This window comes from Vanellus vanellus, assembly GCF_965231255.1.
Source record: "Vanellus vanellus genome assembly, chromosome: Z".
NCBI lineage: Eukaryota > Metazoa > Chordata > Aves > Charadriiformes > Charadriidae > Vanellus > Vanellus vanellus.
In genome coordinates, this window is record NC_138908.1 from 63296939 (window position 1) to 63313878 (window position 16940).

The following is a 16940-nucleotide window of genomic DNA, read 5'->3' on the forward strand; positions in this document are numbered from 1 at the left end:
GCGACTTCCCACGGGGGCCAAAAATGCGGCTCTCCGTCAAAGGCGGGGAGCGGTCGTCAGCAGTTTGGCTTTAAAAATGAGGACTCTGATCATATGGTACCGATTTTGACCAGGTTATAATGATAACCCCTTCGGTGTGGTTTTTGGTTGTTGTGGGTTTTTTTGGTGGTGGTGTTTTGGGTTTTTTTTACGGTGGACCTTTAAAGGCATCAAGTTGTCAGCTGTTTGATTTCAGCACTTGTGCAGGCATGCCACCACACATCTAAATACTAAGTCAAGTAAAATGTTTTCCACACAAAGAAAAAATACCATACACTGACTTAAAAAAAAAAGAAAAAAAACCCAACCCTGCACTGACCACCCTTATTCAGGTCTTCAATGCATAAAGAGATGAGGCGAGCAAGGGCAAAGCTTCACCTGCCCTCTCCCTCTCTCCCCTCCCTCCCCTCCCCAGATCCGTGGTTTCAGATCTGCATGAAATTTGTGGCAGAAAGTGCCATGATAAAAATCTACGACACCGATCTGAGATCTTTCTGCTCCAGTTTATGAGGAACATGGGGGAAGAAACATGTATCCATTTTTTTTCCTCAGAAAAACACACCACTGGTAATGTTAACAGTAGCAAAAAAAAGTTAATATTATTTTTAATGGCTGCATTACATTTCTACCTGTAAAGAGGTACGTATTCTAAGGACACATTTCTTCTTCTTCCCTCCCTACAGGGACCAGCTAAGTTCACCGTGGGATTGCTGCGCTGAGACATACAAGCTCTGGAGGCAACAGCTGTCATCCCAAACATTTGTTTCTATAAGGAGGATGAGCCAGTTTATGGCTCTTCTTAAGGAAGGCTGTGAGAAGGCTTAGGAGGTAAATAAGAGAGTAAACTTTCTTTGCATTGCCTTAGGGCTCAATTCATTTCTGTGCTGTTGTGGAGCACAGAGAAAAGATGGAAAAAAAGGCAATCTGCATCTTCCCTCCCCCATCCAAAAGCTCTTCAGAAACTTTTTCCTCTTGGTTGCCTGAGTGGAATTCCTATTAGTTTAAATGAAAAGTAAATAGGTTCATTGAGAATGGATATACGCCTTGACTGGAAAAAGTGGAGCTTCAATTTATGCTTCTGAAAAAGTAAAACCTCTTCTGAAACCAGTGTTTGAAACCTTTGTGTTCTACAAATTTTTTGTGAACGTGTGGCAGGATCAAACCTAGAAGCATTGACATAAATATGGAAAAATGCGGTTTAGAGCTGATATGTCACTTGCGTAAGACATATCTTAATTGCCCATGAATCCCAATTTTTAATCATCCATATAATTCCATAAAAACAATGAGTCTCCTGATGCATATGAGGAGCAAAATATGAAAGCTGAATTAAGCAGCAGGGATTCCTTTCTACTTCCCCTACCCCTTTACTTGGAATTCAAACAAGTCATGGACACTTCTGTAAAGCAAAATCTATAATGTTGACAGCTTCTCTGTATTCTGCATGCTTAGAATTTTATTGATTTATGTAAAGCAAGCAGGACAAATATTTTAATAGTCAAAGTTTACTTGCAGACCCCATATAAAAAGTTACAGTCATATATTTCTGCAAGAAACTTCCTTACAAAGTGTTACTGTTATGAAAATTTCTTGAAAACACAATGTCCAATAATCATGTTTTGATTCTTATCCAAGATATTAACCTCCAGTAAGTTAAGCCAGAGTTTGTACTTTGGAGAATACACAAGAGTAAAAAAGCAATAACTAGTATTCCATTTTTTTAATTGAAAATGATGATTAGAAGGTCAAATAGCCCCTTCCAGACAGCAGATAAACATTATACTTTGTGAAAATCCCTCAAAGAAGGTTGTGTTTGAGCACAAAATCCTCTTCAGTTTGTAACATACTCCAATAATAAAATTCAGCATAGAAGTGAAAACTGGAAAAATTGCAGTGACCTTTATGTGTACTGGCTAAGTTAATCTAAACACGGACTTCAGCTTCTGTTTATATACATTGTGAATAGGTTCCCTTCTGTTACACTGTATTGTGCAGCATGCTCTGTTTGCCAAATATTGCTTCCACATGCATTCTTGGTGAATAAGCATGCAGAATGAGCAGATGTAGAGAAGAACTGAATGTGGCCATCACAAATCTAACACTAATGAGTATATGATGCTACAAATAAGATCCTCCTCCTGTAGGGTCGATCAGCATCAGCTCAAGAGACTCTGTCATTAAATCAGAAAATAAAAATTATAAGTTTAAATGATTTAATAAATATTTTTGACAGATAAGAGAGTTTTTCAAGTTAAACAATTTGTATGTTTTGATAAATTCAAATAAATTACATAATAAATGGTTGCAAATAATTGAAGGTGTTCCCTTAGACAGGTGAAAGCAGAACTTTACTATCCTTTTATCCCCCCCCTTTTTTTTGTCTGCTATAGTAACTGAATACTTTAATATGGCACTGTGATGATTTTGTAGACCTTCATAATGTTTTGTGTCAGGCATTTAAGTCTATGCTTTCAAATAATGCTCTTTGGTGGTGAAGGGCTTCTTAATAGATAGTAGAGCAACATCAGTGCTGCTCTAGGTCCGCGTATTAGCCTCTGCAAGCATCTGTGCTGTCTCTGTCCTTTACGCTGGGGATAAATCTGGACTGAGACTTCTTTCTAGGGAGCTTGTGGCACCATAATTCCTTCCTCCTTCCATTTTTTGTTCCACATCCTTGCCTCCTGCTCTACCCCCTTTCAGCCTCCCTCTTTCTCCCTGCTCCATAGCACTCTGCACCTGCTGCTCTGTTTTTCTCACTCCACCATACAGCTCTCTGCCAGCCCGCTGACACCACCGCGTCATCCTGCCACTTCCACTGCAGGGGCAAGGATGGTGGGAGTGAAGCCAAGGCGTTTCTTGTTGTGCGGAGACATATATGGAAGAGCAGCAGGGTGAGGAGGAGGAATAGCACTCTGCAGGGACACACGGGATATGGGGGAGCACCCTCCAGTCTGGTGATGGGCAGTGGAAGAAATGAGCAACTAAAGGAGGGGGTCAACACTGCTACACAAATAAACTAAGGGTGTTTTATAAGGTATATACCATGTGGGGAGGGCAACTAATAGGCATATGAATATAGGCCAGCTGAAGGTACTTGAAAATCCCATCGGGCCTGCGTTGGAGAGGAGCCCACTGCTGTGCATCATGCCGTGGTGGAGCTGCTCGGGCAGACCCTTCACAGCACGCTCCGCCACCCCAGCCCTGCAGCGTGCTGTGTCTTGCCTTGCACACAATGAGCCCCCCAAGGGCTGTTCTCTGCCGTGCTTGTTAGCTGAATACACCAAGGCTGATATGACTGAACATTAATCAACACTGCTTTGCTCACCTAACATAAAATTTCCCTCCTATTGTTGCCATTCTTTTTATGATGTAAATAATATCAGACAGCTCCAGCTATTCCAACTGTGTGCTGGGTAGCAAGCTGCGAGGGGGCCAGCCAGGGCTTCCTGGGTTTCTTCTGAGAGGCACAGGACAAAGAGGGCCATGCAGCAGCTTGGGAAGCCCACCATGTGCTGTCAGCTCCTTAGGCAAACCTTTCCTTTGTGAGCAGCAAGCACAGGGCAGGTGGGCCGCCTGGTGGATGGTTTCATGTGGGCACAGAGGAAACTGGTGACACAGCTGCTCAGCCCCAAAGGGGCTTGCTTGCTTGCTCCCTTTCTCCCATTCTTTCTTAACACAGAGGCTGGAATTTTCTGGGGTAGAGGAGAAACAATGGGATAATGACATGCTGGGAACACACAGAACACTGAAAATTGTTGTAGCTGAAAGCAGAATTTTTGTTTAAAACTGACTTCGGTTAAGCATCAGGTTTGGGGGTTTGTTAAGGCAAGCAACCTTTTTCAGTAGCCTTAATCTGGTCAGTTTGAGCCCTTCCAATGCTATCGACCTCTCTAAATGAAATGGAGGAGCAGATGATATGATCCTTGCTTCACCAGTCAGGGTCTTCTAGAAACCCAATTTGCCCCAGTCTGCAATCTGCACACTGCACAAGCCCTTTTGGCGACAATCCTCAGTTAGGGAAAGTGGATGAGTTAAATTCCTGCCAAGCCCAAGCCCACACACCAGAGCATCTCCATCCGCTTTTAATTCAACGCCACTAAACACATTTCAGTTTCCAGGGCCCCTCACACGGGGCAGGCTCCAGCCGGGATCCCGACAGGTGCAGGTTTCGCTGGAGCTCGGCGACATCTCCGGCTCTGCCCGGGCTCAGACACCCCCCACCGACGCCGGTCCTTCCCGGCTCGGGCCCCCGACGGTTCGCTCCCTTCTCGCCCACCCCCAGACCATGCCCCACCGCGGCCCCCGCCCGCCCCCGGGGCCGGGGCAGCCCCGGCCAATAGCCTGTCGCCTGCCGCCGTCCCTCCCCGCACCGGGGCCGCCCCCGTTAAACGGCGGGGCGCGGAGTGGAGAGGCGCGCCGTCCTCCGCCGCCCTGCCCGGCCCGCGGCCGCCATGGGGTGCGAGCGCGGCGCCGCGCTGCTGCTCCTGCCGCTCGCCCTGCAGCTGTGCCCGGGCCGCGCCGCTCCGCCCGCCCCCCGAGGTAAGGGTGTCCCCCCGTCTTCCCCCACCCCCAGCATCCCTTGGTCTCGCAAACTTTTCTTTCCCTTCTTTCATTCACGACGGCTTCGGGTTTGCAGCGCCCCGTCCCCTCCGCCGGCAGCCCCGGGCTGGCAGGGGAGCGGGGCTGGGGAGTCGCCAACTCCGCAGGTGCGGGGGGACCCGCAGCCGTCGGGGGTGATGGGGGGGGGGGGGGAGTCACCCCGCCACCGGGCTGCCCTGGCCCCGCGTGAACCCCCACCTGGGTTTTGTCCCGCCGGACCCGCTTTGGGAACCGGAGGAGGTCGCGGCGTAGCCGCTCCGTCAGCTCCCTCCCCCCGAAATCAGCGAAAGGTGGCCTGGTTTTATAGGGGTGCCAGTAGGTGTGATGAGCATCTGAGGAGCACTTTTTTGAGTTGCAAGTTCTCATAATTGAGAAGCGAATTGCTAAGCTATGAACACTCTTTAGGAAAACCCTACTTCATAAAGTGCACAGGGAAACGGGTATCTTCTAAATCCAGCATTACTTTGGCAATATTATGCACGTAGTAAGTCAGGAGCTGCTTTCTTTTAGAGCATGCATAAAGTGAATGGTATCGCTCTCCAGCAGCAGCTTGTGACTGGAACCAGCTCAGCCACTGAGTGCAGCAGTTGGCGTAACTTGGTGCCACTCCAGGAGTCTTAAAGCTGCTCCTGGTTTTCTCTGCATTTTTAACCCCTGCCATTGTCTTACCAAATGATGTTTGACACTTTAATTGGTTATTCCTTAGTTAAGTGAAGCGGATCTAAAAGGCAGCCAATGAGATTAATTTAGCTGCATTTCCAGAAGGCTTTAATAAAGTCCTTCTTGATGTAAAAACATTCAGAAAATTCTCATTTTGAGAAGTAGAGGATATTGCCATATTTTGAAAAACAGAGGCAGACTTCTAGCTTGTTAGGGGCAGTGGCCAGTGAAAGACCCCACTCTCAAGATGTGGAATTTTCGCCTTCTTACAGTCACTCAGAAATCATTGCAGAGGGGGTAAGGTTTCACTCCAGGTGTCTAAGCCATCATTAATTATCTCAAAAAACGCTGAACAGCAGTGGAGCAGTGTTTACATTTATGGTTATTATGGTTAACTGTGACTGGAGAACAACGTTGGAGAGTCTCAAAAAGCTGGTGTGACATGGCAGCAGAATTAAGGGAAAGAAATGCTTTTTTTTATTTTAAGCTCCATCCTCTGCTGTGCCACTAATTTCATTCCTCCATGGCTCCTCCTGTTAGGGCTTTCCATCACGTCTTCTAGCTCCCATCTAAAGAGCCAGACTTGATGTTTTCGGGCAGATCTCTGCCACTGCCTCAAGGTGCAGCTGATCCCTTGTTAGCATTTTCATAGGAGGGTGAGCAGCTCCCTTATCAAAACCACGGAAAGGAGGCGGGGGAGGGAATTCCTGGTCTCTCTCATGAGTGGGCTTGGTTTAGCCTGGTGGGTACACACACACAGGCTGGTGCTCGGAGGCATGCCTGAGTCCTCACTATCACTGCACAGATTGAAACCAGCTGCTTGTGCCTTTCAGCTTTGGCAGTCCTTTTTTATCCGTGGTTTTCAAGTCTGCCTTTCCAGGGAGAGGAATAAAGAGATGAGATTCTTCTAAAAATGAAATCTGAAAACCTTGTGGGTCTTTTTTTCTTGTTCCTTCCAAACAAGTAATTGTCTATGTAAGGTCTAAGAGCTGTCTCTCTCAACCAACTCTACTAAGAGGGTGAAATGAGTTTTCATAACCCCGTTGCTCTTCTGCCAACTGCTTTTGCTAGCATGTGTGTAATTTACACTAAAGGAAAGATATGGTCACGTACTGTGTGTACATGCTGGTCAGTGAAGGTATCCCAAGAGAAGGTTAAATAACATGGTTACTGAAGGATATGGTTGAGGCAACGTGCTTTATGGAATGCAACTGCCAAATCAATTTGAGTATTCATTTAAATATGCAAATTTCAAAATCTTCAAGAAATGTTTTCTGTAAGGTTAGACGCACATTTGCCAGTACTTAGTCATTACTTTTATACTATTTCTCCGTATTTTCAAATGTTTGACTCTAGCAGAGATTCATTAGTCTCACGGGAATGGATATAAAATCAGCCAATAGACCTAGAAGAGCTGGACAAAATGTATGGCTATATCTTGTGCTGTAAGAAACTTAAGTACTGTTGTGCAATGCCCTGGATGAGAAGACACAGCTGTGTTTTATGAATTATTGTTACCTGTAAAATGCCATTGTACAGAGTAGTGAGTTGCATTTCAGTCTCTTGCTTTGGCAATGGCTTTGCTCTCTGTGTATTAAACATGATAAAACATCTAGCCTTTTGCCTCTGCTGTCTGGGTCACTGGTGAGAGCAGTGGTTGTCCTGTGATGCTGTAAATCTGAACCGAATGAAAGAAAAGTCTTTTGACCAGGTCCATCTCAGATATGTGTTTCTTAGTTGTTTGCAACAGTATTACAAGTACTTGCAGATCAAAGGCCTGATTCTTTTTGTATCGTGTCCTGAAAGCTCTCAGCACAGTTGTTGGATCCTTGGACCTAATACAAGTGTAGACTTAAGTGATGATCTGTATTTCAATGGTTTCATGAGATGAAGGGAAAATCTTTTAATTTTTCATTTTTGGGAATGAGTTTAGTGTCTTCATGAACAGATGCTCCAGAATGAGCAACAGAAGCAGCACAAACCCAGGCCCTGATACAAGGGAGCAGGGTTTTCCACGTGGCTGTGGGTAGGTCTGTGTGCCTGCATGGTTGTCCACTGAGCAGTCTTCAGTCTCCTCCTGCTTGTAGCGTATGGAAACACTGGATCGGTAGGATCCAGTAGTCAACGATGACAACTTTGAGGTTGTGCTGGGTAGAAAAGACTCATCTGCAAAGGTCCACTGTTTTTTGGCCTGGGAAGCTAAACTTAGTGGTACAACTGTGAGCTGGAATCGAGGTACGGTGCAATGTCCTGTCATGTGCCTTTGCTGTCTGCCTGGTGTTCAGGCTCTTCTCCGGTGGCAGGTCTACAGTATTGTGCTGGTGTGAGAGGAAAGTATGCCCCAGCTATCACAGGCCTGTGGAGTGGCAGTGGTATACAATGGCTAAATATGCCCTTATGTTTAAATAACACTTGTGCATAGTCATTCGTCAGACTTTGTTGGAAGGGTATAATATATATACTGCTTTAATAGCAGTGGGTTGAAATAGGAGATTATCAAGAAACCCAGTGGAATAGTTTACTGCGTTTGGAGACATCATGGACTTAGGAACGTTGAAGAAACCCCCAGTTTGTTGTTTCAGTGCCATAAGGCAGGTAGCTGACATCTGTACAAGTGTAACATTAGGTTCTTAGCTGTTTTGCACAATGCATCAGCATTCACTATGCCTTCAGGGTTATTTTTTTTTTTGTCAGGCCTGTCGTTCTATGTGCCAGAAGGGAAAGATGAGTCTTATTTATATAATGTGTCTTCTGAGAAACCAGTGAAGTGAGAAGGAAGTTATGAATATCATATTGCTTACCTGGCTTTTTAGCTTATTAATTGGTGCCCTGCAAATGCCATCAAAATGGTTCTTAGGATAAGTACACTGGAAATCTCTCTGAAAATTTTGATGCTGGATCCTCAGTCTAACTGAAATGTGAACACAAGAATCTGCATTTATGAAAGCAGAAATAGGTTAAAAAGCTCTCTGTTGAGGTGCATCCTCAGAAAAGAAGAGTTTTGGAGACCTACCTAAAAATATTTGAGTACCTCAATTTGAAGACTAGGTATTTTCTGTCGGTATCTTATCAATAATTCCTTTTAGGAAAAAGTTGCTAAAAGATAAACAATTGCAACAAAATCTATATATTTTGTTAGAATCATAGAATAGTTTTGGTTGGAAGGGACCTTTGAAGATCATCTAGTCCAACTCCCCTGCCATGGGCAGGGACACCTTTCACTAGATAAGGTTGCTTAAGATGTCCCTGCCAGTGCCAGGGGGGTTGGACTAGATGATCTTTAAAGATGATCTTCATATTGTTAATTTTTCTTTTCATATTATTTATTTTAGGTAGGACAACTTAGGTTCATTTTAAACTATCCATATGGAAATAGCAAGGACTCTACAATCTCCAGTGGGTGGCTTCAAAATACATTCTTCTTTGCTCATTACTGTATTTAAATTGCTGTTGAAACTCACTTATTTTTCAGTTTTTGATCTTCTTCCCTATTCCAACAAGAGAGTGGTAACAAACTTCTTGCAACAAGCACTTGGTGATCCTACGCTGAATGATGTGTACTTGCTCTCAACATTCAAACTGCAGCCGAAGAGCACAGCCACCATATTTGGCCTGTATTTGTCAGCTGACAACAGCAAGTATTTTGAATTTACGGTAATGGGACGGATGAATAAAGGTGAGTTGTTTGGAGTACGTAGGGGAAAACTAGTGTTGGATTCATAGTTATTGGTTTGTCACAGATGGACATTTGAAACTGTGTGATTAACCTTTGTGCTTGAGTCATTTCTGTTGCCTGCAATCACCACTTAGGACCCCCCCTCACAAGACAAAAATGTTGGTAACATCCCCTCTCATTCCACTTCTCTTTCCTTCCTCTCACTGGATGCTGTTGTCTCCTGGCCAGGAGAAAGTGGCCTGACAATCAGCTGGTATCTCCACTCTGAGCAATGCTGAAAAAGGAGGGAAAAAAAAATAGAGCATGGAGAAAGGAGTCAATTTGTTTTTCTCTTTTTTTTTTTTCTTTTTTTTTTCCTTTTCCCCTTGGGACAATCACTGGTTCTTATTACTCAGGAATGTGAGGGACACACGCACATGCTGCCTCATGCATATGAAAGGCAGGTTCTTGTTCTGCTGACCCCGGAGGTTAGATGTGACTATGCAAGACAAACATTCCTGGCACTTACAGGATCTTTTGGGTCAATTGAAGTGTTTGTCCTCAGTTTATTGAAATTAGTTAATTAGGAGTCACAGTAGGAACTTCAGCAGACTTTTAGAAATTGAGAGCTTTCATCTATCTCTAGACCAAATCTAGGATGTATTGCAGTTTTAAGGTTCAGCAAAAAATTATTGAATTATGTAAATGATTGTTACTCCATTGACTTCACCACTGCTATGATAATTTGCTGCTGCAAATGATGTAATTGAGCAGCTGAGTCCAATATACTGACAAACTCTACTGAGAAATATCAGTTTACGCATAGGAAAATTATTCTATATGCTGAATAAAAGCACACCTTTTGCTTGGGAAATGTAGGGGAATGAGTTAGATAAAACATTGGTAGTTTTATCAGGTCTGCCAAAATCCTTCTGAGGTTGGGGAATAAGAATTTTTGTGCTGTGTGTGTGTTGGGGGTGGGTAAGATGTGGTCACACAGCCTTATCAGTAAGCGTCGTACAGTTCCTAACACTGACTTACCTAATTGCTAAATGAAAGATAGATCACACATACTCCATCTCTCCCTCTCACATGCGCACAGTTATGTCCGTAAATGTTATATATATATATATAGGAATGCGTATGTATACACACAAATATGTCTATATACATATAGTTTTGAACGCATCAAACTCTCCTCTTGATTTTCAAGAATACCTGCATGCCTGATAGTTCCTGATACACTTCAACTAACAGGCTTAAGAGGCTTTCTGGTGGAAGGTTACATGGCTTCTTTTGGTTTTGTCCTCGGTATGTTAGCGTTGTATTTGAGAAGTATCTGTGACAGGACGGAGGCATATAGATAGGCAGCATGAAGAAACTTGTCCTGTCAGTGACCAGTGTTGAGTAGGTGGGGATGTCTCTAATCTACCTGTTGTAAAGGACTGATCAAACAGAGGGAGGCTTTTTGCAGCACGGCTGTTCCAGGGAGATCTCTTTGCGTCCTTGTTCAAGTGCGTTGAAGGCATATGGCAGTGTGCGAGTAGTAGGCAGTGTTTTCACGTGTGATTTCCCTGGAAGTGTCAAGTGTCCCATATGGCTACTTCATACAGTAAGTTAAACTGCATCCAGGAGATCGTCACGTGAGCTGAAAGTATGGAGTGTGGGGGCTGTCTGTGATCCTCTCAAGACTGGAGATCATCACTTAAGTGGTGAGCCAACATTGGCACCTTAGCAAAAATTTTGGATGGGTGCATATGTGCATAGTGCTTCCTCTGCATGGTATTTCCACTTGTGCACCCAAATCTGATCGAAGTAGCCCACAGCAGGCCTTAGTTATCCTTTAAAGTGCCACCTTTGAGAGCTGTGTTCCAAATGATTTGCTCATGTTCTGGTTCTGTTGTGGTATTCCTGGTAGTAAAAAGTTCATAATGCCTGAATATTTTTTAAAGCACAGATCTGAATTACTGGGCACCTGCTTAACTTGTTCTGGTTAGACCAATGTACTTTTCAGAGGCAAATAGCATCCATGGGTTTCTTACCCTTTTTGAACTATTCCTTTATGGAACAAACAGCAGTAAGTGCATAGAAGTGATGTAACTTAATAATTCTGTGAAGCAGTTCCTGTTTACTGGCAGAATTAGTAGTTTCATTGAAAATCTGTTTCTTCAACAGTACAGGTGAGCAGCTTACTCTCATGAATGTCAGTGCAGAATATCCTAGCAGCAAGCACGTAATGCAGGGGCTTGGATGAGTTAAATCTTATGGAGGCAAAGGCTGTGGTCCAGCAAAGTCTTCCTTCAAAAGCCTACTCTAGTTTACCAGATGGATACTTGGCTTTGGCTGAGGAAGGAATACTTGATCCTGCTTCCAAGCCAGACTGCTCCTTGTCCTAAAACTATTCTGGCAGGGTCCATTCTGGGCCCTGCCACCATCTCCTCTTTCTCTAGCTTACTGCTGTATTTGGTCACTCTGAATGCAGGGCCCAGATCCAAGGAGCTTGCTTTCATATAACCAGGCGTGCATAATATTCACATAAGTAAAATGTCTGCAACATACTCTGTCTTGCCAGATCTCTGAGTTTGCCAACAAATGCTACCTTTTAGCAAGTTGCTGGTGACCTCATGCACCTTTGCGGAAATCTCAGCTCTGGCAGTGTTTTGACATAGACAGCAGTGAAAACATTCCTGATATTGATCACAGCTGCTGAGACTTTAGCGCTCGTGTAGACTTTAAAGATGGAGACATACCCTGCCCTGTTCATGCTGCTGCAAGTCTGGATTCTTTTAATCATGAGACCGAGCAAATAGAAAAATAGTAGGGAACTTGTACCCAGTACCTGAGAAGGTCAATGACAAACAGGTATCGCAGCATCAAAGAGGGTACACTAGTAGTGGGGAGACGGGAAGATAATTTGTTAAATTAATAGAAATGGGATGAGTCCACTAGGTGTTATTTCTCCCCTCCACTATATACACGATCTTTAGTTGACCTCATGCTAATGTAGGTGTTTCTTCAGTGAACTTCAAGCAGATGTGCACAGGAGCTAACACTTAACTGTTTAGGTGCCCAGCATCTGTGCAGCTTGACTCTTCAGTGCACATAACTGTTATCATGAGGAAATAAGGGACATGCAGGCTGGTGATCAGCAGGATCTTTGAAACAAGATCTATCTAACGTTGTAGAGTAGTTATATGCTGTCTAGATGCACTCAGCTCATTGCTCCTGCAGATATTAATTCAGAGAGCCAGGGAGAGATTTTGTGGGGACAACTAGCTAGCTGATCTAAGAGATTTAGCTTGCAGATCCTAGCTTACAGATCCAATTTCCTTAAGAAAGAGACATTTTTTCAATATTACGCAGCATGTAAGGGTTTTGTTTGTCTGCTGTTCTGTTTTTTTTTGATGGTGTATTTTACTTCATAATTTGCACAAGAAATTCTCATTTTATCAAGTAGGTCATTCACTAATGCCTTAAAAAAGAGTTAAGAGGGGGCTTGGTCATCTTAGAGGTGGAATATGTCTTTTCTGCATTATATTTTGGTTTTACTTACTATTTGTTACAGAGAAATGCAGGTTATTGGCTTGGAATCATGCTTCCTTTGGTTTCTTTAATAATGCATTTGGATACGCTGTCAGATGGCTTCACTCAATGCAATATGCATCACTGAAACTGATTTTTTTTTTTTTTTTTTCTTATTTGTACGTTTCTGCTACAGAGTATTTCTAGGGCTGTCAGATACCTACTTGCCAAAGTGCTGGCTGCAGGTTGTCAGCCTCACCCTTTACCTTCACCACTTGTATTTTAGCATATTATGCTCTGTTAAGGTGATGTTAAAGAGGCCTGAACAAAGCAGTGCACTCTGCAGGCAGCAATGCTTTACAGATCAGGAGTCATTCAAGAGTCCTGGTAATCCTGCTCTGAGAGTCAATGTCCCATTTATTATTACCATATATATCTCTGCATATGGGATGCATTTACAAAAGCTGACATGTGGAAAAATACCACAGCAATTGCAGACTTCCACAGGATCTTCCTCGATCAGCCTTGGGTTATCTGCTACCCTCTGATAGTCCTTCTGTCTACTTTGTACTAGTGGTGCTGCGCTATCTGAAGAGCGATGGGAGGTTGAATTCAGTGATCTTTAGCAACATCCAGCTGGCTGATGGGAAACCCCACGCTGTCATCTTGTGGCTGAGTGGGCTGCAGCAGGGGTCGAGCACAATAGAGCTGTATATGGACTGCCTGCAAGTAGGGGCCATTCAGGACCTGCCCAAAGTATTTTCAGCAGTGTCTCAGAGGTCGGCGGCTGTGGAGTTACGCACTTTCCAGGAGAAGCCACAGGTAAGCAGGAAAACTGGGAGCAGGCTGAGCACTTAGAGGGATCGCCAGGGATCTCCTGGATCTCTGACTGAATTCAGACCTCAACCCTCACAGCAGACAAGCTCTGTACAATGGTGCTTTGCTAATACTTGAGTATTAACTTGTGAAATAATCATAGAATGCTTTGGAGTTGGAAAGGACCTTGAAGATCATCGAGTTCCAACCCCCCTGCCATAGGCAGGGACACCTCCCACTAGACCAGGTTGCCCAAGGTCCAGCCTGGCCTTGAACACCTCCAGGGATGGGGCCTCAACAACCGCTCTGGGCAGCCTGTTCCAGTCCCTCGCCACCCTCAAAGTGAAAACTTCTTCCTAATGTTTAATCTAAACCTGCCCTCTTCCAGTTTGAAGCCATTCCCCCTCATCCTATCACTACATGCCCCAGTAAAAAGTCCTTCCCCAGCTCTCCTGTAGGCCCCCTTTAGGTACTGGAAGGCCGCAATAAGATCTCCCTGGAGCCTTCTCTTCTCCAGGCTGAACAGCCCCAACTCTCTCAGCCTCTCCTCATATGAGAGGTGCTCGAGCCCTCAGATCATCCTTGTGGCCCTCCTCTGGACCTGGTCCAGCAAGTCCATGTCCTTCTTATGTTGGGGACTCCAGAGCTGGATGCAGTACTCCAGGTGGGGTCTCACAAGAGTGGAGTAGAGGGACAGAATCGCCCCCTTTGACCTGCTGGCCACATTTCTTTTGATGCAGCCCAGGATACGGTTGGCCTTCTGGGCTGTGGTTGCACATTGGTGGCTCAATAATAATAAATGTAAATATAAGTTCCCTATGGAACAGGTGAAATCTTCGCTTCATTGCACCCAGTAATAGTTATGCTATTTGTTCTAAACACAGTTTTTATCTTAGTAAAAAAATATTAATTAATTACTGCCTCACTTCAGTCTAGTTGTTTCTTGGGGACTGGACTTTTTGCAAGGACTTAGCTGATGCAGTAAGGGCAGCTCTTCCTCAGCTTCTTACAGCTCTCTGGTATGAGCAACCCTTGGCTTTGTATGTGGCTTTCCTCTTCATGATAAGCCACATGGACTAAAAAGACAAAAGAAGGAGGGACTCGTGGTGCGAGAGTCAAACCTCCATCTGTTTGACTACAGTAGCTTTTCTTCCTCCGCCACCTAGGGGTTGACAGACCAGCAGTCCAAGGCAAAAAGTATCTTCCACCATCATTAATACAAAATATGCATTAGAAGGAACAAAGGCCTTCTTCCCCCAAGGTTGCCTCCCTTGCTTTGTTTCATTGCAGGCTGGAAAATGAGCCTGTTAATATTGAGAATCACTAAGGTGCCCACATTCCTGACATGAACTTAAACCTATATGGTGGAGGGGAAAGGCTGCTTTGGATTCATTTCAACAACAAAAAAATCACTTGTATGCCACAGATATAAAAATATGTGAACTTCCTGGTCTGTGAGATCATATGAATTTGAATAGTAAAAAAAATGTTCAAAATAAAACCACAGCTATGTGAAAATCTGCAAGGCAAAGATTAGGGATTTTATTACAGTTCAGATGGTCATGGGTGGTCCTGAAGGACATGGTGTAGGAGCCCTGCATACTTAGGAAATGGACAACCTCTCTAAAAAATTAATTTACTTTGTCTGATATTTCACATTTTTAGCATTGTTGTACCTGAACTGAGAGCTTTTTTTTTTTTTTTTTTTCTTGCGAGTCCAGGATACGCTAGATGAGCTGAAGCTGGTAACTGGAGGAACACTTGCCCAAGTGGGGAACCTGCAGGATTGTTTTCTTCAACAAATTGAACCTGTTCCTCAGTACACTGGTAAGGCCTGCAGCCAGGAGTTAAAATTGTTCCTTAGAATACCAGTGCAAAGAAGCTAATGTGATGAATATTAAAAATGTGGAGAAGTTCTGTAGACAAGTAATAACAATTGTTTGACTGAATTACAGCCATGGTAATTTCCTGTAAATATTTTAGAAATAGCTCAGTTTGGAGGGAAAACAGTTGCTCCTGCTGGTGATAAAGCAGTGAGTTGTCCTAGAGAAGGAGGAATCTGTGATCAGGCTTTTTAGCCTGATTTGGAAGACAAGCTTTTATGATCATGATCTGTTTGTGTCAGCTTAATAATATCTTAAGTAATCAAATTGCAGACAGGAAATATTCAAAGATGTGATACACTGCTACCAGCTTTATGAACATAGGTAAACGGGCACAGTACCAAGACCTATCATTGTACTTATCCACACGGCCGGTATTCATCTTTTGTTGATCACTGGAGTGTCCCAGAGTGGGGAGGGACAAGGCACAAAGAAGGACACAGGAGGCTGCAGAGCGTGTTGGTGCTATGGCTATAAAGGCTGTGGGTCTGCATGGGAAAAGCCATTGCAAGGCAGCTACTAGTCCTGCTGCAAGTTAGCCAAGGCTTTTGTCACCTGCTGGACTAGAAATCTGCTCCAAAACCAATTCCTTTCCTGCCTCTGCTGAGCATTGTGGAGTCTGAGCTGAGAACAGGGAGGAAAGGAAGGAGCTGGGGCTACTGGGATTCCTGCAGGTCCCCAGGGGCTGGGTGCAATCCCCTGTGGTGGGTGAGCGTGCTCTCTAACCTATCGACACAGCAAACCTGGGCTAGACTGCCCCATCTGTACCCCTTCTTAGTCTCTCTGTCTGCCTTTCTGCAAAAATAATACACAGTTGTATTGTCAAAGGTATTTCTTTTTCCCTAATTCCACAGGCATTTATATATACAAGAGAGGGGTAATTCAGTGTTTCCTCCTGGAAAAACAGCTCTGTGAGCGAGGTTTCCAGATTGCAGACTTGCATCTTTCTGATTTGTAACATTTTGCTCATTAATCAATAATATAAATGGTAGTAATACAGAGAGGTATTTTCTCTCCCTGGCTGCCTCTGCCTGGCTAAGCCTCCCAAATTCAGTTGCTTATAACCTTCAGGTGGAATTAGTATCATATTAATAATTAAAAACAACTCACATGAACATATCCAAAGTCTACATAGTCAAATCCACCAAAGGAAAAGGTGCAAATGTTCCAACAGCAATATTAACTCAGCTGCCTTGCACTTTATATATGCTTCACGATGGCCTTTTAAAGGAGCAATATATCAGATAACCACAATTTTGTGTTTAGCCAGAAAAAGCTGGAATGCAAATGCTTTGCTGTGTAGGGGTGTGAGACCAATATATCTTGGTAAAAGCATGTGCTTACATATTACAGATTGGAAAATCCTTGGGAGAGCTTTGGGCCTAAATAACTGCACATGGCTTTGACTGTGTGCCTGGTCATTGTTCACTGCTGTGACAGCAGCATTGCCTCTGTATTCAGTCTGTGAGGCTGAGACACCTAAACAGTGTAGATGAGAATATGATGAGCAGACGCAGGTTGAACATGTGTATTTCGATCTTCCTGTATGGGTAGGAAAATACAGTGCAAGATGCACTGGGTTTGGTACATGGGATTAGTCTGCTGCATGTAATCGTCACCACATAATCATTCAGGTCAGAAGGGATCTTTGGAGGTCATCTGGTTCATGTAGGGTACCTGAACCTGACATAGAGTAAAAAAAACAAAAACAAAAACAAAAACCTATGTTGCACCAGATCAAAGGTTTTTTTAGCCTAGCTACTGTT

General features: G+C 43.9%; 1 protein-coding gene across 1 annotated transcript in view; it reads left to right on the top strand.

Moving 5' to 3' along the window:
- Positions 1 to 4490: 4490 nt before the first annotated feature.
- Positions 4491 to 16940, top strand: part of THBS4 (thrombospondin 4) — a gene marked incomplete at both ends in the record, with an annotated part of 39810 nt that continues 27360 nt past the window's right edge. The window contains 4 exons of the mRNA XM_082498000.1: positions 4491 to 4578; positions 8771 to 8974; positions 13050 to 13297; positions 15013 to 15118. Coding sequence (XP_082354126.1) covers positions 4491 to 4578; positions 8771 to 8974; positions 13050 to 13297; positions 15013 to 15118 — 646 coding nt within the window. The remainder of the gene's footprint in view (positions 4579 to 8770; positions 8975 to 13049; positions 13298 to 15012; positions 15119 to 16940) is intronic.